This window comes from Desarmillaria tabescens (genome assembly GCF_030435595.1).
Source record: "Desarmillaria tabescens strain CCBAS 213 chromosome Unknown EV420scaffold_53, whole genome shotgun sequence".
NCBI classification, from domain to species: Eukaryota; Fungi; Basidiomycota; class Agaricomycetes; order Agaricales; family Physalacriaceae; genus Desarmillaria; species Desarmillaria tabescens.
Window position 1 is genome coordinate 277,260 of NW_026848352.1, and position 26,582 is coordinate 303,841.

At 49.5% G+C, this 26,582-nt stretch overlaps 6 protein-coding genes across 6 annotated transcripts; 5 read left to right on the top strand and 1 right to left on the bottom strand.

The window, feature by feature from the left end:
- Positions 1-206: 206 nt before the first annotated feature.
- EV420DRAFT_1751785 (uncharacterized protein) lies at positions 207-2,031 on the top strand (the record flags this gene model as incomplete). Its single annotated transcript, XM_060480381.1, has 7 exons — positions 207-320; positions 550-667; positions 890-970; positions 1,150-1,199; positions 1,491-1,556; positions 1,764-1,853; positions 1,900-2,031. The coding sequence occupies 7 exons, from the start codon at positions 207-209 to the stop codon at positions 2,029-2,031; spliced, it is 651 nt and encodes a 216-aa protein (XP_060325216.1).
- A 154-nt stretch (positions 2,032-2,185) lies between these two features.
- On the top strand, positions 2,186-3,996 carry EV420DRAFT_1574174 (uncharacterized protein). The gene is made up of 5 exons (XM_060474407.1): positions 2,186-2,308; positions 2,370-2,943; positions 3,125-3,193; positions 3,216-3,391; positions 3,440-3,996. The coding sequence occupies exons 2-5, from the start codon at positions 2,609-2,611 to the stop codon at positions 3,814-3,816; spliced, it is 957 nt and encodes a 318-aa protein (XP_060325217.1). The 5' UTR covers positions 2,186-2,308; positions 2,370-2,608; the 3' UTR covers positions 3,817-3,996.
- Positions 3,997-9,594: 5,598 nt separating this feature from the next.
- EV420DRAFT_1574188 (uncharacterized protein) lies at positions 9,595-11,828 on the top strand. The gene is made up of 10 exons (XM_060474408.1): positions 9,595-9,916; positions 9,964-10,100; positions 10,152-10,358; positions 10,411-10,500; positions 10,550-10,689; positions 10,748-10,897; positions 10,949-10,960; positions 11,009-11,052; positions 11,105-11,183; positions 11,239-11,828. Exons 1-10 carry the CDS (start codon positions 9,725-9,727, stop codon positions 11,346-11,348), a joined length of 1,161 nt encoding a protein of 386 aa, XP_060325218.1. The 5' UTR covers positions 9,595-9,724; the 3' UTR covers positions 11,349-11,828.
- A 1,038-nt stretch (positions 11,829-12,866) lies between these two features.
- On the bottom strand, positions 12,867-13,300 carry EV420DRAFT_1574193 (uncharacterized protein; the record flags this gene model as incomplete). The annotated part of the gene is made up of 1 exon (XM_060474409.1): positions 12,867-13,300. A coding segment is annotated over one exon (357 nt), but the record flags the coding sequence as incomplete, so codon positions are not given.
- Positions 13,301-19,950: 6,650 nt separating this feature from the next.
- Positions 19,951-20,202, top strand: EV420DRAFT_1648757 (uncharacterized protein; the record flags this gene model as incomplete). The annotated part of the gene is made up of 2 exons (XM_060478214.1): positions 19,951-19,970; positions 20,025-20,202. 2 exons carry the CDS (start codon positions 19,951-19,953, stop codon positions 20,200-20,202), a joined length of 198 nt encoding a protein of 65 aa, XP_060325220.1.
- A 4,307-nt stretch (positions 20,203-24,509) lies between these two features.
- On the top strand, positions 24,510-26,309 carry EV420DRAFT_1277350 (uncharacterized protein; the record flags this gene model as incomplete). Its single annotated transcript, XM_060468027.1, has 9 exons — positions 24,510-24,779; positions 24,833-24,998; positions 25,050-25,164; positions 25,216-25,410; positions 25,465-25,525; positions 25,578-25,738; positions 25,795-25,931; positions 25,984-26,109; positions 26,164-26,309. 9 exons carry the CDS (start codon positions 24,510-24,512, stop codon positions 26,307-26,309), a joined length of 1,377 nt encoding a protein of 458 aa, XP_060325221.1.
- Positions 26,310-26,582: the final 273 nt, after the last annotated feature.

Consider the following 26,582-nt stretch of genomic DNA (forward strand, 5'->3'; position numbering starts at 1 on the left):
TGTTGTGATCCTTAGTTGTTGGTGAAGCGGATGGTAAGGAGGTATGGAAAGAAGAGGGTTTCGGGCCCGCTTGATTTAGATGCGGGTCTTGTTCCTCCTCAATTCAGCTCGTATCATTGGTGCTTGTGCTCATGGATAAATCAAGGAACGAATATACGTCCAAGCGCAGTACCTGCCGAAATGTCAGAGATAAACGAGCTTGAAGAATGAATGTTGCGCACTGGGCCCTGAAGGGATTCCCGAAACCCGACCCAGTGGTACCACCCACACTAACGAAGATAGGAAACATGGGAGACGAAGGATGGGATACTGTGGGCGAGGTGGGATGTCTGAAACGAGGCAGACATGACGACGATCTCTCCTGCATATTTAATCGGCGGTCGTTTAGCTTCCTGGGCAATCAATATAGACATGTCCATCACTAAGGTAGATTGGGAAGGGCGGGAGCAAAGCGTACTTGAAGTCAGGGCTTGGTCTCGATCGCTAACAAAGAGGCCTTGACCCGACCTCCTTCTTTTGGGGGTGATCAGTCATCCTACCCCCCAGCAGTCATGTAACGGTCGCTTGAACCTCCCTCCCACGCATTCCGGTGCCGATTGTGACTTGAGCAGAAGGAGGGGTAACGCGAGAATGTCCTTTTTTGAGCAAGAGGCGGAGGGAGGAGGATGTACGGTCTGAAACGATCTCTGGACGATCACTCTTCCTGGTGTTTTTGTACTTGGAAAACCTCGCACGCGGTTGCCTACTTCTAGTGCTAATTGTCGGATTAAAGTATATCGATTGATGTTGCGCACCTCGCACCGTGAATCGTGATGAGGAAACGCCAGATGATCGCACTTTTGATATCGGATATCGCATCCACCTCAATGCGTTCCGGTTATCTACACAGATCACCCTGAAGTCGAGAGTCGTCACCCATTCCTCAAGCGTGCGAATGAACGCCCCGAATACGAGGGCTTGTCAGTTAGGGGTAAGGCATGCCATTCTGCATTTCTGTACTGAGAACTCGGACTTCCGGTTAATTCTCTCCTTTGTAGCAGACGACGCTCGAATATAGGATTCGTTAGCGGGAGGGTTTTTTGAGGTAGTGGGACTTGGGCACAGACAAAGTGTCTTGATCGTTTACTGACCCTACTTGAATGATGGTAGTGGCGCAGAAGGAGATGGGGGATGGGGGTGATCGCTGTAGTTCCGGGGGGGTGAGCGTGGATTATGGATATGCACGTAGGCAGAAGGGGGAGATATGACGAGGATCTCCCCTGTATGCTCATTTCCCTGTAACCGGTTATCCCTAAATGAAGAATACCGGCGAGGGTGGTTTTTTTTCGCAGCACTGATTGTCAAAGTAAAACTAGTTTGGACTTGGAAGGATAAATCAATAGGTATAGGTGTTGTATGTCCTCTCATTCTCGGGGTGACGGAAACACCAGACGAGCGAAGGCGCCCCCCCCCCTTTTTTTTTTCTCCCCGAATCAGGTGTTGTCGGTTAGGATGCCAGTACCTCCTGGAACGACGGATGGCGGGAGGTTTTGGAGATTGGAGGAGGAGGCGAGTATGTGAGTGTTTGAGCGTAATGGCGGGAGCTAAGGTGTCGATCGTTGCTACGGAGATCGTGATGCGTACTACTCTCAACCCAATGACGGGTGTCCCTCCTATGGATCACTGTTCATTAAGGAGAGGAGGGGAGAGAGGGGGTGGTAAGCGGATGTTTGTGCTCCTCTTCAGTTCGAAATGGATACCGTCCTTCTGTGTAGTTGGTACAGGTTATTCGGCTCGTTGCTTGGGTGCGAAGTCGACATGTTTACAGGCAAGCGAAGGACGAGGTTGAAGCAGAGGAAGGGTGGGATCGAGAAGTAATTTCGTGATCCTGGCGTTGGTTATTGTCGTGGTGTTTCTCAGTGGGGGATGGATGGGGATGCGCTCGCTTGGCTGCTCCTCAATTCGGCTCGTATCATTGGCGCTTGTTCCACGGATAAATCAAGGAACGAATATACGTGCAAGCGCAGTACCTGCCGAGGTGTCAGAGCTTAAGGATAAATGTTGCGTACGCGATGATATATTGACCGGCGCAGATGCATGGTATGGGTGCAATACTCGAGTGGGTGCCTAATATGATATTTATAAACAGATGGTTAGTATCAGAAAACGATTGCACCTAACGTGAGAATTATCTAAGCGAGAGTACCGGGTACGAAGATGTTAAAGTTGACGAGAAATTCCCGAAGTTTATGCACTCGGCAAATGCCGACATTTCTTTCCTCTTTACTTTCACGGGCATCTGCGTGAAGATTTTTTGTTAGTAGGCATGGTACGCAACATTCAATGCTGACTTTGTTCGGGTGTATGTGACACCAACGCTTGTTGGACAGGTATGCCGCTGCGTGCTACGTTATGGTTGTGTGCTGGAGCCGAATAGGATAACGATGCCTTGTTTTTCGCTGAGGAGCAGAAGACCGATTGCACCCGGTTAATTGAACGACAATCTATAGGAGGGCTAGGTAACCGGTAACGATCGAGACACCGCTTTGTTCCCGTCCCTCACACATAATTGCGGTCGAACACTCATATACGTATACGTGTGCCATGCCCTGCTCACCCTTCCTCTTGTATGCCGCCTCTCTACCCCGAGCTGTACGACTTGATCATCGACCACCTCGCGGATGACTTTGGAGCGCTCGGGGCGTGCGCGCTGGTGTGTAGCGGGTTTTTACCAAGGTGTCGGCATTATATGTTTCGGGATGTGGTGTTTTATCCTCCGAGGGCGCCGGGGGAGGAGAGTCGGTGTGGGGTGTTCCTACGGTGTTTTGGGGATAGGGCTGGGCTTGTGGAGGGTCTGACGGTTTATGAGAGGGGGTTGCCTGGGGGTAAGGGGATGCGGACGGATGAGTGGATGGGGGATTTACCGAGGGTGCTGCCGCTGTTTGTATCCCTGCGGAGGGTGAGGTTTCGGGGGGGATGTGGTTGGATAAAGGGAGGATGAGATCTTGGGAGGGGGTGTTGGGGAGGTTGACGGGGGTGACGTTGGATGGGGTGTGCTTTGGGGGGTCTGGGGGAGATGGGGAGGTTTTTTGGGTGTGTGCCGCGGTTGAGAGCGTTGGTGGTGAATGTGCATTTCTGTTGGGAGGGGAGAGGAGTGTGGTGTACAGGGAGGGCTGTGTAGGGAGTTGGAGACGCTGAGAGTAGGGGACTGGGAGTTTGCGGGCGGGGTGGATGAGGTACCTCTTTGGGAGGGAGGGGGTTATTTCGTTGGAAAGATTGAGGGATGTGGTGTGGCCTGTTACGTCGGAGGTGGGGAGTTGGATGCCGGGTGTGCATGAACTGTTTGGGCGGGCGAAGAGGTTGGAGAGGGCGATGTTGTTGGATTGGAGGGGGAGTCATCGGAATCTTGATCGTGAGTCTTGTTGTTTCTGCGTGTCTGACTAGTCTGATGGTCCTCGAGATATCACACCCATACCGGATATCAGTCACCTGCGTTTCCTGACTGTATTTGTCCCTCTTGCGTATACGGACCGATACGAGGTTCGGAGAGCTCTGGTGTGCAGCAAGGACAAGGTGGACAAGGTGGAAACGGCGGTGTCTGTGCTGGATTGGACGAGGAGGATGCTCGATACGGGCGTGAGGTTGGAGGAGGTGGTGATCATTGTGAATGGCAAGTCTGTGGTGGAGGACGAGGCTGTGAGGCAGGCTTGGGCGCGCGTGTTGAGGTCGGGTGTCGTGGTTAGGGTGGAAGGAGGGTGGAAGGAGACGGTGAAGGAATGGATTGGATGGCCGAGGGTAGAGCGCGCAGAGAGGAGAGAGGGGTTGTATGAGTTGTAGGCTGGCTTGATGACAGAGCGTACAACATGTGGTGGTATATGCGTCTCCCGGTGTGGACCTGCCGGTGCAACGAGGAGATTCCTATCAGCTACGCGTCTTTCTCTGCCGAATGATTGTATGTTGTCTGCCATGAAATCGACAGTCTTCTAACAACCAGCCAGGAATGAGTGTGAGCGATTGGTGACCCTTCTGGTGATTGAGAGGCAGGGCAAAGAGTCGGAGAAAGGATGATCCGGAATCTAGAGGGCACAAACAAACATCATCAACGCTTTATTCTTTTCGTCCACCACCACCACGAGCCACGCGTATCATTTCCTTGAGCGTTATGCGCAAGTCTATACCTACGTTGCTAACGTAGCCAAGCACGCGTCTGAAGTCATAGAGATACTGATTCCGTTTTTTTGCTCCCAGGACAGACAACACGCGTCAAGATACAACGCTCGACATCTCAGGTATCACGAGCTCACGGACCTCAGCCCATGGATTCCAGGATAATACGCGTAATGTGCTGCTGACAAGAGGGAGGCGCTGCTATGAACAACAGTGCCCGTTAACATGAACCAACCAGCCCTCTTCTCCTCGACAGAGCGCATATGGCGATGGATTCGATTCAGGAGAGCGGGGATAATCGATATATGAAAGCGATTACACGTGCGTCTCTTGACATTGTTTCCCTCGTTGGCGTTAACTGACTGTTTAGCAGGGTATTGACGACCGCGCTACTTCACTGGACGTTCATACCCTCACTGAACTCTATACGACGTCCCATCAAGTTCCTGTAGCTTACATCCCATAACAAGTCCTCGGCAACATTCGCCTCGCGGACCACATCCCGACGCGACGCTCAAGTCTTTCCCACCTTCCATCGCTGGGGATGTAACTAGACTATGCATTCCCAACGATGCGGATCTACTTGGGATGTGGCTGCTGACACAAGGAATGCAGAGCTTGCTCGATGGGACCTGAGGCGGCGGAAACGGAGAAGCAGCAGAATGGGTTGGGAGGGGATACACGGCCGCAACAAGCGTTGTGCCGACGTTCGAGTATGATGAAGCTAAAGTCGCATCCTAACGTCCCTTCCGTATAATTTGTATCCCATACCCCGAGCTAGACGTCCTCCTCATAACCAGGCCTCGATCCCCCACACGGATGAGACGACTCGGAGGGGCGTGCTGTGCTACCCCCCCAATTGACGCAATCGGGGAATTGGGCGCACGACTCACGAGAGGGTGTTGGTGCACGGGGTGGATGCAGGCGAATCCGGCGTACAGTCTTCTCAAATCAAAATAGGTGCGGAGCGCATGTCAGGTTCTGGTATGCGTCTTGTAGGTATCCATTCTTCGGCATTTATTGATGCTTTGACAGGTTCCGGGTACGGAACAAAGCCATCGTCCCTCCGGGCGCTGACGTTCGAATCGTCACTGGGAGCGTCGAGTGTTGCAATCGTTCCAGTCTAGATGTTCAAAGCGTAACCCATGAATGAGCCAGGTGCCAGAAATCGATTTGGCCAGTATCCACTAATGCTTGGTGTTCCAGCCAAAAACACCATTGTCGACTCGGCAGGACTAGAGGGAAGAATCTGGATCGCCGCAGATGCTACGTCGATGGCGCCAGTGGTGAAGACATCAGCTATAGTTCGTTTTGCCCTTACCATTCCCCTTTTCCTGTCGAACGACAACCTTGCTTGTTGCTCCCCTCCCTGTCTCCTTCTCGTTTCGCTATGCCAAAGTCTTGCGCGAGCAATGATCTCTGGCATCCACTCATTTCGTATCTCTTTGTCTTGAGTCGTCAATTCAGATGATGGCCCCGTTCCCATCTCGCATGTCATCTCGCTGCTACTGAACATCTGCTCATTGTTCGGATCCCATGACACAAGTTGGGTACCCTCGTCATAATTGCACTCAATACCCGCGTTATCCTCCCTCCCGCATGTTCATCCTCTATCCAGAGATATCCGGACGTTCTTCCTTTGTGTGCCGTTCCAACACCTCAATCCTGCCCCGCTCTCATGGATTTTAGTACATAGCTGACGAGGATATCCTCACTGTGCGGCTGACAAAGGGACGATGCTGCAGAGTGGATCAATCGGCTCTTGTTTCGAGCGAAATGGATCGGGAAAGTGTGGATGTAAGTGTCCCTCGACGTTTTTTTCTTGGGTCGGCGTTTGTTGACTTTTTGGCAGGTCCTGTATGGTGCCGACAACTGTAGCAGACTTACACGGCGTAGCAGCATCGCCTTTTATACTCGACAGATTGCATGCAGCCATGGCTTCGATTTAGGAGAGCGGGAGTAATCGACATACGAAGACGACTATGGCTCGATTTAAGTGTGTGTCTCGACATGGTTCCCCTTGTTAGCGTTCACTGAATTTTTTAACAGGGATACGGTGCTTCCCTTTTCTCTGTCAAGTACCGGGCGCCAACGTTCGAATCCCTCGCTGGTACTGTATGCCGAACATAGGGACGAAGCCCAAGCCTGAAGTCACATCCTCGACCCACGTTACCATCCTCGCCGCCATTGAACATCTGCTCAAGTTACATTTGGCTCTTGTCGTTCGCATCCCTAGGTTTTTTCGTCATAGGTACTGAAGCGGAAGCTGAAGAGCACGAGTCGACACTGCGCGCTGGGAACGTCGAATGCGGGAGTCACGGCCAAGTTTCCTTTCCCAATCCCGGCACCGAGCGCAACACATTACAATGATTTGGCTAGACCGTCATGATGGTGCCTCGCTGTTCTTCTCCATGACTAAGCCGTTCGTCCCAGCAGGAAAGGTATTCCGGATTAGAGAGCAAGGTCGTCGTGGAACAAGTCGTTCATTGCTGTGTTTCCCCCTTCCTGTTGAGCGACAACCCCCACTTGCCGTTCAACTCATCTCTCTTGTGCTCATTCCTTATCTCATCTCTCGACTTGCAATTACCCAACGCGGGCAGTAACAAGCTAGCTATCCTGTTCAATGTGTTGACAGGTATCTGTCACAGCAAGCTTCTTATGTCTGGCACATCCAATTGCTTGCTCCAAGCAACCGGTCCTTCTACACGCTCTGGCTGGGCTGTGTATTCACGGCGAAGGGATGGTAGTGCTAGGTCTCCAGGACCCTGCCCGTGAGGATTTTAGCACATAGTTGGCAAAGTGTGCTGCTGGGAAAGGGATGACGCTGCAGAGCGTTAAAATGAACCCATCGACTGCCTTACCTTTCTTCCTGCCGCTGGGGCGTCCGCGTATGACGAAGACAGAGCTTTCGATTTGAGCAACGGAGCGTGGATGTAAGTGTCTCTCGACATTGTTTCCCTTGGTCAGCGTTTTTTGACTTTTTAGCAGGTCTTGACCACAACTTTGTCATTCCTGACTGCAGCATGCTTCTTACTTTCTTTGTCTGTGTCGTCTTCAGTATGCTGCGACTGCGGGTTACTGATGTTCGAAAAGCCGTGACCAACTAAGCTTCACTTCCCACTTCCCTATGGTTTTCCATGTACTTGCACGCCGTCGCACCAACATTACAACAGACAGCATCTAGCGTGTAGTGTTTGCATTCCTGGCCAGCATCCAACCTTGGAATGACAGACTCGCTTAGACGCGACATTCATGATGACGTCAGTGCCATGCGGAGATGAAAGTTAACTTTTGAATTGTCGAACATTGGTGTGGCGTTGCATCTGAGGTATAGTCACGTTTATCCTCGATGTCCAAGTAATTAACGTTTGGGATTGTAGTCATTCAATGCTGGTATGTTAGCCAACAACGCTGTCGAGATTTAGAAGGCTGATAGCTGTGGCTTTCGTGGTCGCCCTTTTGTATGTTTTGTATCTGCAGGAGCTGGTTAGGGCGGTGCTTCGCGCCGAGATGCGCGGGACTTTATTAGATCGGTTACGCGACTTTCTCTGCCACCTGTAGGTTCTTGTCCACAATACATGAAATAAACATTCTTCTACCAAGCACCCTGCATCCAGGAAGGAGAGTGACCGATTGATTGGTGGTCCGGTCGACACTCCTCCCTGCCTTCTCAATTCCGGGCAAATTCAACCCGACTACGTTTGTTTCATCAGGGTTTCGCCTATCCCTTTGCAGGGGAATCGGTGCTGCGAACAACTTGGGGATGCGGCAACTACACTTCGAAGGAGGGTGTTTTGTTATTCAACGGTTATGCCAAGAAGTTGTGCATTTGGTCTTGCGCACGACGTTTGAGGTCCAAAAATTCTCTGATCACGACGAATAAGTGCATTAAACCTTGTCGCATTACCTGTGTCATTGACGCTGGTGATTACCCGCTTGATGAGCCAGATCTTGATTTCGCTCGGTACCCATTGCACTTCAATCCACTGTACTATTCTGAATATCCCGTTGATGTGTTTTCGAGCTCTAAATGTGTGTGCCTGTCATGGATTTCATGTCTTTTCCGGTCTGTACATGAGTCAACACATGCCTACTTTCGGCCTTCTCGGCCTTGACCTCGGCTTACTGGTATTTTCTCTTATTTTCTCTTACTTTCTCTCTTCTTCTTGTGACTGCTAGAATAATTATGACTCAATCCCTACTAGTAGTATATAAATATTGTACTTATCCTTGTATTAGAATCTCATGCTAATTTTACCCACCGTCGAACGTCCACTTAACTGTGTGAATTAAGCAACCTTGATTGGTTACGCCTAGCGCTTGCCAATCAACTGCTTCCCGACTACGCCTAGCGCTTGTTAGCACCCTTACGGATCCCTCTTGGTGGTTGGAACTCGGCTTACGGACATCCTCGCTCACAACTTGGGTTTTACTCGAGTACTCGTTACCTCGTGTATTAGCTCAAATAACCCTAATCCTTAACAGTGGCGGTGGTTGGAAAAGTGTTACTCTGTGTATGCAGGATGGGTGCATGCTCAAGCTGTGTATATTGGCAGGCGGTTTGTGATCTAAGACGCCGTTGTGAATGCTCGGGTTGTTTTGACGGCCGATGTAGTGGAAGCATCTACGTTTCATCCCAGATTGTTCTCCGATACCCGTGGGGAGTGTAATCGATTATATTTTTCCATCAAATGCTTCGGGTAAATCTTTGCACATGAGTGAACGAGAGCATACTGCGTGGAATCTTAGCTTGAGCAGCCACCGCCCTTAAAAACTAGCTAGCCCCCTGGGAAGTTCGCAGTCTCATACATTGATGTCACATCATACACAGAGGGTCGCATGTGCGTGAATCTGCATCTCGGAAGGAAACGGAGTTAAAGGAAAGAATCAGGGACCGGCGTGTAACCGCTGCTACAAGGATCTGCTTTACAGTTGCTTACCGGGTCTCTCGCAATACAGGTGTCGGATCCGACACCTGTTCTCTTGTAAACCAAAGTGAGTTGTCACTCCACTAATCGCAGGTTCTGAGACTAACCTAATCTTGTAAAGGCCGCGGAGCATTTGAACTACATAGATTAGGATTAGACAGAGTGCGGAGGTTAATGCACATCGAGGAACATCTACGTCGGTGTCCGACCGGAATTCCGTACATAGCATGACAACCTTGAATCGGTGGTTAGGAAGAGGCGCCAGGACCATCAAAAAGATGAAGCCAGGGTCCTGTTTACTTCATGGGCTACTTTTGCAGCTGTAGCCCACACAGCTTTGGAGTGATTGGGGATGCTGACATCACGACGAGCGCTCCACCTTTAGCGAAGCATACCCTCTACGGTAAATAACATCATAGATCAGGCTGATTTATATCGATGTTAAGTATGTTAAGCGCGGACTACACACATCGCATGATTCTTCAATTCATTCCGGCGCTTAGATAGCATCCTCGTGAGTACCGCCTCGTGATCCACGTTTCATGAACTCGAATTGGTGATATCTGTTGTTTTTCAAGACCATATATGCGCATTGGTCCTTGGAAACCTCTTTTCGCCTGCAAAGATCATTTTTACCTCATTTCCATTCCATGAACAGTCTATCCGACTCCAACATGACTACTATCTCCCCTCGCATCGAGAAGAAGATTCAGCGCTGTTTCTTCGTTTCTCTTGCTTTTGTAATTGTTATTCCTATCCTCTGCGTCGTCTTAGGAAAGACTCTGCATCCTGATGAGTTTTCATACGATGCAATGCCTTCCTCGGACGACAAAATTCGAATGGTGAGCTTCCCTGTCGTCATGGCTCACTGTTGGGCTCACAGCAAAAGGTTTCCCTGGACGCGGATTTGCTATCTGCGGATTTGAAGCAGGCAACGATAGTCCTTGATTGGGGCATTACCCGTGATACCTGTGATCCTTATGATGCAAATTCCGAGTGTGCAATCGTCAATATTTATTTTGATGAGTGAGTGCTGTATTTTGTAAATCTTCTGTCATACAGATCAATTTTTTGCAGAAATCTTCTTCAACACTCTGATACGAACAGCAGCGATCCATCTGACAACAATGTGCCCACGGATCCTACATTTGTCTGGAATGTCACTGCATCTTACAATATACTTTCCAATTTCCCGAGGTTCCAGACAGAGCTTTCCATATTTCCACATTCCAAGCATTCAGGAAAACATACACGTTCGAGCGACGTGTATTATCCCTTTGATAAGTAATTGCATTCCCATCTCTACAATAGAATTATCACTCATTCCTCTTAACAGGTACATTGCTGAAGTATTTGCCTTCGCCCGAGATGCAAGCACCCAGGAACCTGTGAGATTATTTCTCGACTCAACCTCTGGACTTGCTGCGTAAGTACCCTTTAGCTGCTGCATGGTCTGATAATAAAACAAATTCAAGAGGACTCAAAGTCATGGGTGACGTTGCTAATACCTCTGGTTTAGCCAATGACGGTATTCCAGAAGTTATCGGTGTTTTAGTTCATATAAAAAGAGGGACTTTGGTGATATTTTATAGTCTTGTGATCACAATCATATTCTGTTGGTGCGATTTCCTTGTGCAAATGAAATAGGACTCATCATTTTCCCACTTAACTAGGGCTTATCACCCTCGCAATATGTTTTGTTATGATTATGACTGTAGGGTTCGGCTTCCGACAGAGAAATGAGATTGTCGTCGTTCCTGTTGGGATCCTGTTTGCATTTATTCAGTTGCGTTCAACGATGCCTGGAGCCCCAGATGGATTTGGTATGTTACTTCAAGTTAATCCGATTCTCGACACTGATACAAATGATCCAGGTGACATTTTAGGTGTGTCAAGTGTGACTCCTCATTGCGAAATGACTCAATGAATGTTAGATTTTGTCGGTGTACTGCCATGCCTGGTTCTTCTATCCATTTGCGTAAGTCAATGTTATTCTAAACTACTCGTGCTAATAACATACAACTCCCTAGGCCGTAACCATGGTCGGAATCTATGTTTTCACTGATCCCGCAAAGGATTCTCGTCCAGATCTCACTTGGTCTGCCTTAGGTGAGCTGGGCCTTCACAATCCGTGGTGTCATTGTATGAACAAGTCCTTCCGAAGTACAAACCCTCACTCGCCTTAGAAATAGAGTATTCAGAAAGAAGGGGAGCAAGTATAAACAGCTATCAGACTCCCATGACATGCTTCAAATTCCGTTGACGGACGTTTGAAATGGTACAGCTGGTGATTTTTTATCACAACTTTATAATGTAGATGTAAGGGATATGGATTTCCTTCGGAACGGTTAGCTATGTCACTTCTTGCTTTCTATCTCCCTACAGCTTTGGACTGCTACATATGCACCATCTTCGGCCTTTTCGCTTCTTAACCTTTGATTTTCACCTTATCTCCTGTCTTTGACTCCATCGTACTATGGATAATATACCTACGCCGATCGTACTCCGTTCTCTGGTCGGAGACCCTCCGTAAGGTAGATTGCTTACAGTAGGGCATTGGTAGAAAGTAAGTGGATACTAACGTAGCTATCCTGTATGTATTGCTCTTAATTAAATAATGCTATGAATCATGGATTTCCCGTCTCGTTGAAATGTGTATAACGTGTTGTTTCAGGAAACGGTATCGAGGAAACCATATAGTAGCATGCAGTATGCAACCATGAGGACTCCGAAGGATCGGGTCACATATTAAGTCGGTTTTAAAGGCAGCGCTTAAAAATCGTGTTGCTTGCGAAAAAATATAGCAAGCAAAGCTTCGGTATTCCTTTGAAGGTCAACGAAGTTCATCCTCATTACTTACACAACGTCCTGAAAGATATGGATTCGTAGCTCTATCAATCTCGTCGTCTTGTGGGACGTATGGATCCTCAAGGCTCTTATATACGACAGTTCTTCTTGCTGAAAATATGCAAATGAAAATGATATTGACTTCCCTGATTTTCCTAGATGGAGTAAGTACCTAACTTCGTACGCAAACCATGGTCCATAGCACGCGTCCATTATTTTGGTATCGGGTCTCAAACAAGGAAAGTCTTTGGGCTCATCGAAACGAGATACGATTTCATTTTTTACCATACAACCCAGATAAGCGGAAGCTCGAGGTCCAAAAATTCTCTAATCACGATGAAAAAGCGCATTATTTCTGGTAGCCGAACGAACTGGGATATCTATTATTCATCTCGTCCATGGTATTCCACATAATGGAACTACGATGGCTGTCCTCAAACTAGGGTATCACGGGCGTACTATTCCACGCAGCCTTGTCTCTAAGGTCGGCGAAGCACGTGTACTAGTAGTACCAAGTACTCTAGTTTAGCCTGTAATCTCGCCGTCCTATTTTGAAATTGTCTGAGGTTATCCCAGTCGCCCATGCCAAAATCAAAACTATGGATATCAGGTCGTAAGCATACCAGTAATCCTTGTGGACTGCGTTACCTGGAATTGGTCACGTATCCTAGTGGTGCGTGGGTGGCGCAGTGACCTTGGTGGTGGTGGTGGTGTTACCGGCGCCAGGTCCCAATAAGGAACGGCCGGGTCCACAGCCCTGACATGGCGAACCATGCGCTGTGGCTGCAAAGGCTCATACCGTTGTAATCACACTGTTGAGTGCGTCTCGCGGAGTAGAGACTCTTCGCAGGGTACACAATTGAATGAAAAGTGATGGGGATGAGCATAATCGAACACGGAGAACCAGTTAGCATTGGTGTATACCTCGAAAATCCGGTGCAGTGTATGACTCCTTAATAAGAATCAGTGCCGTCCAAAAGGAGGAGCGTTATGAAATGGCTCATGAGACATGTGCGTCAACAATGACAGTGAAAGAACATGTGAACAAATGTGAAACGCGTAACGGGAGAGTGAGACATGGTGCACGGGCCATGAGGTGTATGGAAGGTCAGCAGCAATGAGAAGATATCAAGGACAATGGGAGCATACGAATCATCCACCAAGAAACAAAGAACCACAGACTGCAGGAACGAAACACAAGCATCATGTGCGCACAACAAACGAGGCCCGTTGTTTCGCTCAAGCCTTAGCCCATGAAAATGATGAAACGGAAACCAAGAACAGCGAAACAGGCAAGCTCCTTCGAGAAAGAGACTGCCTGCGAACGAAACACCGAGTACCACCAGACTGGTGACATCCTTCGCGAAGGACACCACCAGCGGACGTAACCACCGAGTACCACTGCACAGGTGAGATCTTTCGGAAAGGATCCCATCTGTGGACGTAACCACTACACAGGCGATATCCTTCGCAAAGGACACCACCTGTGGACGTATCCACTGCACAGATGAAATCCTTCGCAAAGGACTCCATCTGCGGACGTAACAACAGAGCACCGTCTGCAACGGCATCGGCAGGGCCTTTAAGCCCACGCGAAGGCTGAGCGATTGAGACAGAGATATGGTGGTAGGAGGTGAGCTGCACTATTTCGGCCCGGAGTGAACCTGATCAAGTCATGTACCGGTCGGCCCCTATGCATTATGTCCTGTCCTCTCCCAGCTGTAGTAATGGGTGAGGATTCTCAAGGCTGCGTACCGTGTTGTATCCCTCGGGGTAACGAGATCCACACTTTGAACAAGAAATTGGGTGATTGTTTTGTGCTTACTTGTCTAGAATATAGATCTATAAGAAATGTGTACGACGATACGGTAGTTGTGAGTCGGTGTGTTCTTGCACCTCAATTGCGACATAATATTAGAGCCATCTTGCCTTTGGTCTTCCTCGTAGCTGGGGTCAATGGGGAAACCTTAATGGGTGCGCGGGTGCTGGGTACGGCATCGGCACTGAAATTGAACTTCGATGGCGATGCATTGATGGGTTATGATCTCGGCAAACGCCGACGTCTCTTTCTCTTACGCTGTTACGATTTCTCGGACCAAGGACAGAGAAACGGACAAGCTTTCGATTTGGACAGAATGGAGTGGAGGAGAGCGCGATAATCGATAAGCATGAGGAGAATACACGTGCGTCTCTCGATGATGGACCCTTAATCCGTGTTCGCTGACTTTTTATGTAACAGGTCCTCCCTGGTGCTGAGAACGACACTCCTAACTCAGACTGCAACAAGCGTTCTGGATACAGTGCCGACGTTCGAGCATCCTAGAGATTCGATGAAGCTACAGTCGCGTCGTCGCCCATTTCCTCCAACGCCATGCGCACGCCGTCCCACCAAGATCTCGTATCATCTGCATTCCGTACCCCGCGCTAGGCGTCCTCCTCATGACCAGGCTCAATACTTACTCCTGCGTGCACTTCCCGAAGTTCTACTCTACCGCCTCGATCCTCTGCACGGGTGATACGAGTCCTGGAGTATATCCCGGAGGGTCATGCTACGCGGAATTGACGAGTTTCACCGCCTCTGGAAATCTGCGCACGACTCACGAGACGAATGTCGAGGGTGTTGAGGCGTGAGGTGGATGCAGGCGATCGGGCGCACCGATGCGGAGCACATGCCAGGTTCTGGTTTCGTCGGCATCTTTTCTTGGGCGTTCACTGATGTTTTAACAGGATTGTTGTCGGGGGGTACTGAAGCTAAGGCTGGAATATCATGAGCCGACACTGGGAATATCGGGTGTGGAGTCGCAGCCGAGCTTCCTTTCCCCGTGACGATCTGAGGTTCAGAGCACAAACTATCAGTGGGCTAGGTGGGCAGCCCAATAATGATTCGGCCAGACTGTCACGATGATGCCCTCGAGGTAGAGCCGCTTTTATTCTCAATGTTTACAGGCACTGATACTTGACTAGTCTCTCAAAATCAGCAAAGCTATTCCACCGTTATGGATCGCATCCTTGTCCTTACGACAGACTCGATGAGTACATATCGGCCTTGACATCCTCCACACAGCAGCGCAGCAAGCTTCCATGCTACCGGGATGGACTGGACGTGCCGGACTGGGTGCTACGTTCGAGAGACACGGTGTCAAAAGTCTCCAGGATCACGTATACGCCGCTCTCATGGCTTACAAGGACAAAGGACGGCGCTGCAGAAGGAACCAATCGGCTCTTCCAGTGGCTTAGGAACGACAGGGCTTTCGAATTGTGTGAAATGGATGAGGGGAAACGTGTATGTGAGCAGTGCTGGTGTTGTTTCCCTTGTCAGTGTTTGCTGACTTTTTTTAACAGGTCTTGTATGGTACCTGACGACCATAACTTCGTCGCTCCTAGTTGCAATGGACTTCCTGCTTCCCTTTTCTGCGTCGTCTTCAAGGTCGTGATCAGCGGGCGGTACTGGTACCAGGCGCTTCTCACGGAATGTCGAACCTTTCATTTGTTCTCAATTTGTTCTATGGATGAAGTCACATCCTCGACCAACGAAGCCTCACTTCTCTTTGGTCCCCTCGTCCACCGTCCCACCAACACCCTCTCAAGTAGCGGCAGGCGTCATCTAGCACGCATAGTTTGCATCCCATAGTACGGGCTCGCCAATGTCTAACTTTGGAACGACAGGATTTGACAAGATTTTCATGATGACGTCATCGCCGTGCATTCCTATCGTTAACGTTTGAACTGTCGAAGTTCAGTGTGGCGTCGCGTCGGATCAGGTTAAGGTCCCATCTGTTCTCAATGTTTAAACAACTAACGATTGGGCTTGTAGTCATTCAACGTTGGCATGTAGGTCGGCCAGCTATGTCGTCGCCCGGATCATCGAGGCTCCCAGCAGGATGGAGAGGGAGGAGTCGTGGCGGTCATAGCGTCGGCTACATCCCTCATGGTCAACCTTTCTCAATCCACGGGAGCCAAGTTCGGGAAGTGCTTCGCGTCGAGATGCGTGCATCTCTTCAACACACGGGACGTTTTTATGCATCGAACCATGCTGTGAAGGGCTACCAAAGTTCTATCGACTGCTGACACCAAACCAATCGTCCACAGTCGGTTGCTGGTGGCGTACCCCTCGGATCCATTGCTCTCTACCCCTCGCCATGCATTGTGTGAAGACGTATCCAGTCGTCACTCGAACTCACTCCTCCCTGCCATCTTCTCCTCAGCTCCGAGTTCGACTTGTTTCGCGTGTTGATATCGTCGGTACCCTTGGAGATGGAGAAGTCTGATGCTGTGCTTGAGGATGCGATGTCCATACTTCGACGGAGAGTGATTTGCCACAGCGGTTATATCAAGGATTTGGTGTTTGGGCACTCGTATTCTGTGGTATCTTACCAGCCGGCTCGATGGGAGATAGTCGGTCTGCCCTGAGGAGTAGGGCGCCTTGGAAGATGCTGGTGATTGCGGACTGCCGCGGGGTAGCCCTTCGCAGGCAAATGCGTCATCTTTCGACTGCTCTGATACGTTTGAAACGCTTGCTGAGCCGCATATCGGTCTTGACACCGTAGCGCGGTGATCGGCCTTCAGACTCAAGCCTTACCGGGATGTTATACGTGTTTATTCTGGCTGGGTGTTACCGTTCAAGAACCATTCGCCTGGATGAACGTGTGACGTTGCGTTAGGTATGGTTGCTTTTCCTCTCAGCTAATACTCAGCTAATATAGTATCTTTTCCCAGTTTGTGTTTTAGTACCTCAGCCAATGCTGCTGTCGAGAACGCCTCTACCGAAGTCCTTACAGAGACAGGAACCGGATCGAACGCTGCATTGCCCGGCAATTATGGGATTATTCGTGGAATTTTCCGTTCCTCTGTGTATTGTTAAAAGTGGGCGTCCCAATGTTCAGAGTTTTGATTTCCTGCTGGTTCACTGGAATGATCTGAGACAAGCAAGATAGGGCCGTGCAATTCCAACTAGATGTAGGCCCTATCTAATAGGATGAGTACCTGCGCAGACGAAGACGTAGACGCAGTAGTTATCCAAAGAACGGACGGAAGAAGTGAGCATGCACGGAAGGATGTCGAACTGTACACAAAATTGGGCTAAAGGCTCTGGGAGTACAGATAGGGAATTTGATGCTCTACTCCAATACTTCTGATACCATCCACCGCTGCTGAGCTATTGGTGACCTTTCTGGTAATCAAACTCGGTTATTGAGAAGGAACAATGAATGCAAGAATAAGTAGTGGAACAAACGGAAAAAGGATGATCCGAAATCTAGAGGGCGTAATGGCAAACAAACATCATCAACGCCTCGTTCTCTTCGTCCACCACCAGTCTTTTTCTGGCTGGTTATTCGCGAGTCTCTATCTGCGCAGTAGGGTAACTATACGTGCGGGTGACATCATAGTGGTGCTGATTCTATCTTTTGTTTCCAGGTCATACCCAATATGCAGGGATCTAGTAGATGGCATTGCTCGTAGTCTCTAGTGTCACGAACGGCATCTCCGCGGATGGATCCTGGGATGTGCTGCTGGAAAAATGATAGCGACAACAAGGCTTTTCTACATTCGTCACCGGGGCTTGCCCCCATGAACCACCGGCCAAGGACAGAGAGACGGACAAGCTTTCGATTCGAGCAAACTGGATGTAGAGCGTATAGGGATGAACATTTGCAGGCGAATACACGTGCGTCTCTCGATATTGTATCCTTCGTTAGCGTTCAATGAGTCTTTAGCAGGTCTTCATTGGTGCTGACGACGTGCTCATAACCGCAACAAGCGTCCCGGATACGTGAACGTCAGACATTCTACGGTTGCGTTTCTCCATATGCCGTCCCAAAAAGCTCGTATCATTCGCATTCCATAGCACGGGCCCGGTGTCTTCATCATAACCGGGTTCAACACCTACTCCTGAATGTCTGTCCTTCGCTTCCACGGTCTCAAACCCTTGCACGGGACGGGTGGGACGGGTTCTCAGGGTCAGGCGCCTTACCAGGGTGTTAGTAGGCGAATCGGGCGCACTGTCTATTCGAGTTAAGCATAAGCACGGAGTTCGATGGATGCAGGACACGTGGTGCGTTTCTCGTTGGTATTCATCTTTTCGGCGTTTACTAACATATTAGCAGGCCCTTTACCTCTCGATTCGGCATCACAGAAAGCCTTCCTGAGTATGAATATCACGCTTCCCTTTTTTGTAAAAGTCCTCGCCGGTGCCAGGTGGCAGTCGCCCGTCATTGGGAACGTCGAGTGTTGCATCCGTTCTTGGGATAGAACTGTGTTCTCCACCTTCCTTTGCCTCCACTCGCTCCATGGTCCCGTCACCATCCTCGCACGCAACTAATGTTTCATCACATCCATAACACCGGCTGGATGTCCTCAATACTCTCGTCAGCGACCACCACTTCCCGACGCTCAAATCCTCACACGTGTTCTGTCCTCGCGCAGTTCCGTCACCTCCATGTCCCGCACGGATAGTACGAGTCTTGAAGCACCTCGGACGGACGTGCTACTCCCAACCGACGAGCTTCATTGCCTCGTGTAATGGGATGTAAGGGCTGCACGAGGCGAGTCTCGAAGGTGTTGTCGATGCTTAAGAGGTTCGGAGTCGGGAAATCGGGTGCACCGTCTTTTCTGGCGAAAATAAGCATGTGATAGGTTCTGGTGCGTTTCTCGTCGGTATCCTTATTTTCGGCGTTTACTGACATTTTAACAGGATTCTCGTCTGTGGTACTGAACAAAGTCGTCGTTCCTCTGGGCGCAGATGTCGCTGGGAATGTAGGTGGAGTCGTGATCAAACCTCTTTTCCCCGTAACGATCCCCGGACCGTCCTTCCAAAGCGCAACTCATTACGTGACCAGGTCGATTCGGCCAGAACGTCATGCTGATGTCTCGCTCTTCTTCTCGATACTTACAGCCAATAAGCCGTTTGGCCCGGTCTTTCAAACTCAAGCGAAGGCATTCCGGCCGGCAATACCGACGTCGAGGTTTCCGAGGCACTGGTGGTGAACGAATCACTCATGATTCGCTCTTGCTGTATCCCCCTTTCCTGTTGAACGACATCCTCAATTGTCGTTCAGCTCGTCTCTCCTCCCTGTCGCTTTCTCGTCTCGTTTGGATGGGGCCTTCCGTTCAGCGACCAGTGCGACACCTTTATTTTGTGTGTTTACCCTGTCATTGGAGGCTGGGAAGGGATCGACGACTATATCTCAGTGGAGTGTTATGTCCATTTGGATCCAGCGGCTGCGCGAGCATTCATTAATCATTTCTGGCACCCACTCATTCCGTTGCAATTGGTGGTATAGTCCGTCCCGAGTCTCAGTCGTTGATTCAATGCGAACTGCAACAAGGTAGTGTGCTAGCCATTATTCTCTTTTCAACATGGCGGCACCAGCAGCACCAATGTCGACTTGGAGGTTTCCAGCGGGATTAAAAGGCGGAATCTGAATTGCCACAGCTGCAGCTTTATTGCGACGTCGCTTGTTGGTTGACAATGGTGAAGCCGTCGCCTATAATTCATATTCCCATCTTTCTCTCGCCACACTGGGCGTTTGGCCGTTGTCGTTCAACTCAATACGAGACAAGACGTCTCCCCTCCCTGTTGTCTTCTCATTTCGGTATGCGAAAGTCTTGCCCGAGCCTTGATTTCTGGCATGCACTCATTCCGATGCAATTGGTGGTATGGCCCGTCCCGAGTTGCTCGCAAATGCGGACTGCAAGAAGGTAGTGCGTTAGTCACTATCCTTTGTTCGAAGCCATGGCAGGTATCACATCTGGAATCGTTGCTCCCCGTCATGGCGAGCTTCTCGCGTCCACTATTACGAGCCACATCCCTTTGCTTCGATGCCCCGATTGACATTCTCCATACAAGCAACACCGGGGATCAGGTTCTTCCACGGCGTACCGGGCTGGGCTGGGTGTTACACTGAAGAGACACGGTCCCCGGAATCATATATGTGCCGCTCGCTCTCATGGATTACAAGGAACGCTGCAGCGTAAACCAATCGGCTCCTCCAGTCGCTTAGCGAAGCACAGAGCTTTCGATTTGAGCGAGATGGATGAGGGAGCGTGGATGTAAGTGTCTCTTGATGTTGTTTCCCTTGTCGGCGTTTACTGACCTTTTAGCAGGTCTTGTATGGTGCTGACGATGGCTATCAAAACCATGACGGGCTTCCTGTTTCTCTTCTCCGTGCTGTCTTCCGATTACCTCAAGGATCCTAGTCCCACGCGCAACGACCGGTGCCAGGCGCTGACGTTCAAACCCTCACCGAATGTCGAACCTTACATTTATTCGTTGTCTGGATGATGAAGCTTGAAGTCGCATCCTCGACTAACGAAGTTTCACTTCCTTATGGTCTTTCACGCGCCGTTCCTCCAACATCTGCCCGAGGAACAACCAGAGTTTCGTGTGGCTCGTATTGTTTGAATACCGTAATACAGGCTAGCCAGCGTAACGACAGGATTCGGCAAGACTTCCACGATGACGCCAGCGCCGTGCGTTCCTAGGCCAGATGATTGTTAACGTTTGAATCGTCGAAGATCAGCGTGGCGTCGCTGTGAGGTATAATCACATTTCTCCTTGGTGTTTAAGTAACTAACCCGGGTTTGGTAGTCATTCAACGTGTCGGCTAGTAGTGCCGTCGCCCGGGCCGAGGAGACTCCCAGCAGGATGTATGGGGAGGAATCATGTTGGTCATAGCGCCGGCTGCCGCCCTTATGGGCGATTTTTCATATAGTATTCCCGATCTACGGCAACTATCTCGAACTATGTTCGTCGATATGCGTGCATGTCTCCAACGCACGGCATATTCTTATGTATCGAATCACGCTGTGAAGGGCTACCAAAGTGCTATTGACTGCTGGTACCGAGCTAATCGTCCATACTTATGCTCTCTACCCCTCACCGTGCATTGTGTGCAGCAGTACAGGACGTATCCAGTCGTCACTTCTCCCTGTCGCTTGTTCATATCGTTTCTCGCCGCTCCGAGAAAATTCGACCCGACTACGTTTGTTTCGTGTGTTGATATCATCAGGTTTTCGACTGTGCCTTTGAAGGGGATCGATGCTGTGAGCGACTTGGGGATGTGGCGACCACACTTCAATGGAGTGTCTTTCGTCACTACGCCCATTCAGCGGTTCTTCAAAGAGTTGCACGAATTTTGGGTGTTCTAGTCTCGTGCGCCCGCGTGTTACTTCTCCCCAGATGTTTTGGCTGGAAACTGCCAGTGGCATAGTCAATCTTTCCGGCCGAGCCACATATCGGTTTTGGCATCCTCCATACGACAGCGCAGCGACCGGTTATCAGACCCATGCTTAAGCTTCCATGCTACCCAGGGTGGTATACACATTTATTTGCGCTGGGCGTTACGCTCAAGAGTCATTCGGCCAGATGTTCTCAGCCCGGATGAATTGTGGAAGATTAATGTGACATTGCGCTAGGTATAATCGCCCTTCCTCTCAGATAATAGTTGGCTAATGGTGTAGAATCCTTGATTAGCTTGTATTCTGGTATCTCCACCAACCCTACCAGGCACACCATGTTTGGCAAAACTGTTACGACCACAGTATTAGTCGCAGCATCTCCGAGTGGCGTCCGTGTCGGAAGGCCGTTTGTCATGCTACCTTCAGGAGACCATCGTATCACGAAAACGGCTGCATTGAACAGTGCCCCGCTGTGATGTTTAGAATAGTCCTCCCCTGACGAGTCGGTCGTCGTCTTGGAAGTTTCGATTACTTCCAGGGGTTATGAACAGATATTGGTAAGGGTCGGTGATGTACTAAGGGGATGGCTTGATCAAAGGCTTCTCAAAACCATGTACGTGCTTTTATATCGCCACCCGTTTGCATCAAACCGAAACTTTTCTATGCATAGATCCTGAACGCCTCCCGTTTGCTATGAACGAGACTCAAATCAAATTTCTTGGCTTGTGGAATTGACATCATCTTCGCATAAAAACTCCGCCATGTTCTCAGGACCTAACTTCGCGTACACGGCATTGCGACAAATGTTTGTTAGATTACGTGACCGCTCGGTGCTAAAGATCTGCGTATCAGGTCTGCTTTTCTTGCTGATTTATTTGCGTGTTCTCTTCATGACAAGACCCTAGGTGGAAAGCCTTTACAGGATATTCTCAATCTTTTCGAGGATTAGTCTAACTTCTGCCTGGCCGCATCTTTACCATTGATATGTTTCGCCACCAAGGTTCTTGGTTTTCCCATCTCAGCGCAGCTGATTGTATTAATGTCTCAGAATAGACAGTGATAAGGTCACGGGAGCGAGGTGATACGTGCATACTCCTGCTCCTTCCGATGCACCTGACTCCGAGAACAATTCTTTTCTCGTGCATGTGAATGGCGAACCTTCGAGCTTGGCGTCACATTTACTGTTCTCCGAGTCGCAAGCTGTGTGTCTTGGCGGTATTGGAGATTTTCTTTCTTTATTATTATATCATACCAGTTTGCGATGCTAATGATACTATTCGCAGTGAAAGATTTGGTCTCTCTTTGCCGAAAGCAAAAAGACTACATTCTGGTATTGGTGTATTCCTAGTGAGTCATGCTTTTCCTTTCGATCAGCATGGCTGAATTCCTTGTACAAGATTTCAAGAAATCTCGAATTTATCGAATTTAGCTGTCGTACTTCTGGAGCAGCGTCTAGTGTCCCTTCGCCTAAATGGCCTCTTCTTTCACTACGGCAGACACTTCTAGGTCAGGGGCGCCTGCTTTATTACGGTCTTGGCGCTCAATAATATGGTTGCCGCGAGTAAGATCTAAGCCAGCGTCCCTGCCCACGGCCTCGGGGAGAAATATCTCCTGCTTACATAGCTATGGTCACCGTCCTTGCGTACGACCGTGCCTCAATCCTGTGATGCACACACGTCTTTCTCATGCCGAGGCGCGCGCAGATATCCCTTTTCTGCGCATCTCCGATGATAGCATCATCAATGTTTATCGGAGGAAGCAAGCCAGGTGATTATCGTCCAGTATGTAAGTTGTACCTGAACAAGCTAACCTCAGAGACATTTTACTCAGATATGCTTGCGCTACAACATCATAGACTTACGGTCACTTGCTCCAGTGTCCGGTGGTAGACCATTTGCTTCGTCGCCAATTTTCCTTATATCCCGATGATGGCAGGACCTTGGCGTGCGGGCGAGCACCTGTGTAATAACGTTATGTTATATTTGCACCCTACCCCGAGTCGGCGAGGCTGAATCTTTGGTGCATCTTCCAAGGCTCCTTATTGCTGCTTATGCATTGGCAAGTGACCTGACACAACGACGAACGTTTGGTCTGCTCTATCTAGTACAAAATTTGCCTCCAGTTCGACGTCGACAGTACTAATAATAATCTGGCTATATATACCAACGGGCGAGGACCATCATGTCGAAAATCACGGCGATCCTTCAGCCCGTCACTTTCGGCCATCATTGGGACTGAATCGTCTGCGTTCTCGTTATGATCGGCGCATGCGCCCAACATGCACTAGCCATTTGTGCATGTGCATGCAACTTTCGAACGTTGGGCTGCAGCAGCCAAGGCTCTTCTATTGGACCAGAGTAATCTTGGCTTCTGAAATAAGCGGATGAACCTTGATCCTTTCAGCCTTGCCTACTGAATGGAATGGGTTCGCCATACGCGATGAGTGCGTTTCTTGAATGGCAGCATTTACTTCCTAGGGTCACTCACACGAGGATCGCTTGTCTTGGCGAATACACATAATTCGATTTCGGTGTTTTTGTCTTGAATACTACATTTCTGCCTAATCGACTACGGCGAGAATTTTTACTCGGGGTGCGTCACGGATTCCGCGTGTGAAAAAATTCCGCTGGTTTTAGTCATTGGAGCCCCCGTCATGCATTGATTATGCATAGAATTGGATGCGTCGAGTCAACGCCAAGTGCTCTCAGCCTCTCCAAGGCAGGGGAGGAATGGACGTTTGAACTAATCCATTGCGGCGAGACAACTTGACATTTCACTGTCTGGCAAAACGGCGCAACTCGACATTCGGGGTTATGGCTTGATATCTTGAGCTTCTTTCTCGGTTGGGTGGCCCGGCCCTATAGTGGCTGATTTACTGGTGCAAATGTAAACTTTTAGTGGTATGTTCCGTCTTCTAAATGAATCCGTTCCGACAAGGCGTTGCTCAACTATTGCTCCAGTGTCGGAGTAGTTAATTTCAGCCATGCAGTACACCGAGTTCTATTGGCTATGGGCAAATAATATCCCGGACCCGAGTGCTACATCAAATTTCCAACGGTTTCCCGAATCGGCAATGGTTTGACTGTTAGTGTCGACCGACGACCATCGACTGTTGGTGTCGTCTGAACTGATCATAGAAGAACATCCTCCTGTTGGTCGGCTAGAATACATGTCGAAAGGTATGAGTCATTTGCCCGAACCGTCCCTGACAATCTGATGGTCACATAGCGAAAACAGTAATGCATGTCCGACTCGGAGGATGTTGCCTGTTCTCTTCCTTGCCGACGGTTAGCATTTGTCTGAAGCATCCGACTCGGCAACCAAATGGATACATAAATCCGTGAAGTTCAGCCACATCCCCCAACAGCAATTTTCCCTCGCAGTTCATTCGCTCGTTCTCGATTCGCAGCCATGTCTATCCATCCCTCTGCTAGCTCCTCCACCATCAACATCAATGGCCGGTCTCACACCAGTGCAGAGAAGGAAAAGCAGCCTGCAGCCGCTCCTAGGCTGTTCTCAAACAACTTCACCGATAAGGAGCTCGCAGCCCAGCGGAAGGAGTACATCAAGAGTTTGGTCGTTGGGTGTTTTTCTATGGTTATATTGATGTTCGGCGTCTTCTCAATATACTGGGGAGCATTGTGGAAAGTACCTGATCACAAGCTGCCTGGATGGGTTGTGGTGCGTCCCCTTCAAACGACGCGTCTCTAGCGTGTATCTCACCCCTTTGATAGGATTTTGATGGATCTACAATCGGTGGTAACGTCACTAGTGCGCTCTTAGCAGATGTCTCCTCTACGGCGAGGATATCTTGGACACAACGGGCGGCGTCAGATTTTTCAGGCCCGGACGATGTCGGAGATCATGTGGTGGACCAACGAGCCTGGGTGGCTGTCGTCAGTGCGTTGTTCTACAATCCCATAATTATTTTCTCTGAATATCCTTTCGTAGTTCACGCCGGTGCTACTTCAACCCTCAATGCAGCCATATCCTCGCCCAATTCCTCGTATAACGGCTCTGCGGCTGTCACTGTGTACGCTGTGGAAGCACGGAATGAGAATGCATTGTGAGTGATGCTTCTGTAGACCCTTTGAATCTTCCTTCTCATCGCCGACAGCCGCTCGTTAATTCGTCCTTACATCATGACGACTATGGCAACCATATCTCAGAGCTTCGCCCAGTGGTTCGGAACTCAGGTCGCTGCATCCACATCATCTGAAGCCTTGGCTTCGATCCTCCAAACTGCGCCACAAATCATTACCGAGCCTATCAGCTACACGATCGACAACCTGCGGCCATTCAATGTTCCTGTGTAAGCGCTACGTATTGAATAAGTGTCTTGTCGCACCTAATTTTCTTTTTTCAGGGCGAGTGCTATCACCTTCGTTGGCCTTATCTATCTTTTAGTCCTCTGCTTCTTCATCGTGGTAAGCCCCATCCTCAGTACCGCACAAGATCAATTTTGACTCGTCCCTTCAGTTGATTGGCTCCGGCGCTCGTATGGCCTCCGGCATCGAAATGAAACTGACGACGAAATCACTCATCAAAGTCCGTCTGTACTCGACGATCGCTTTGTACTTCATGATCTCAATCTTCTACTCCACGTTGAGCAGAGCTTTCCAAGCAAACTTTGACACGAAGTGAGTGCCAACTAACGTGCTGTCGCAGTCAAACCCTGACCGGTATTCTCTCACAGGTTCGGTCGTGCAGGCTTCTTCATCTTCTGGATGCTCAACTTCGTTGGCATGCTTTCTGTCGGACTCGCGCTTGAGGCTATGATCACGCTCTTGACGCCGAGATTCATGCCTTTCTTCATGATCTCATGGATCATCAGTACGTTTTCTCACTCCCGTTTTTTCTATCAACGTCTGATCGTCCTCTACAGCCAACGTGTCTGTCTGCTTCATGCCCATCGAAGTTCTCCCGCACTTCTACCGCTACGGCTACGCGTTCCCCTTCTACAATGTCTCGGGCGCCGTCAGGACCATCCTTTTCGGAACTAAGAATCAACGTGAGTGACTCTCCACCCCTAAACCGGAATGCTGATTGATTATCTGTCTTTTAGTCGGACTTCATTTCGGCGTCCTTATCGCTTGGACTGTTATCTCTCTCATCACCCTTCCCCTGTTCCAATGGAATGCGAGACGCATGATGGCCAATGCCGCTGCTCGTGCCGCTGCTCCTCAGGCGGAAGAAAAGGGAAAGAATTGATTGGTTGGGTAGGTTAGAGAGCAACACCACAAGCACTGTAAATTATCATCGCATACAAGGCTCGTCTATACCAATTGCATGTACCTATCAAGATCTAGCTACGATAAAACATGAACATTTTAATGTAATATCTTGAGTGAAGAAGTCCGAGTGTTCGGCGGCAGCATAGAATTGGAAGGATCCTGCTCGAGCAAGGTTTTCGTCCACATCTTCGGCATTTGTTTGGATGTCCCAGGACTTGCTTATCTACTCCACATGCATTAGAGGTCGCCG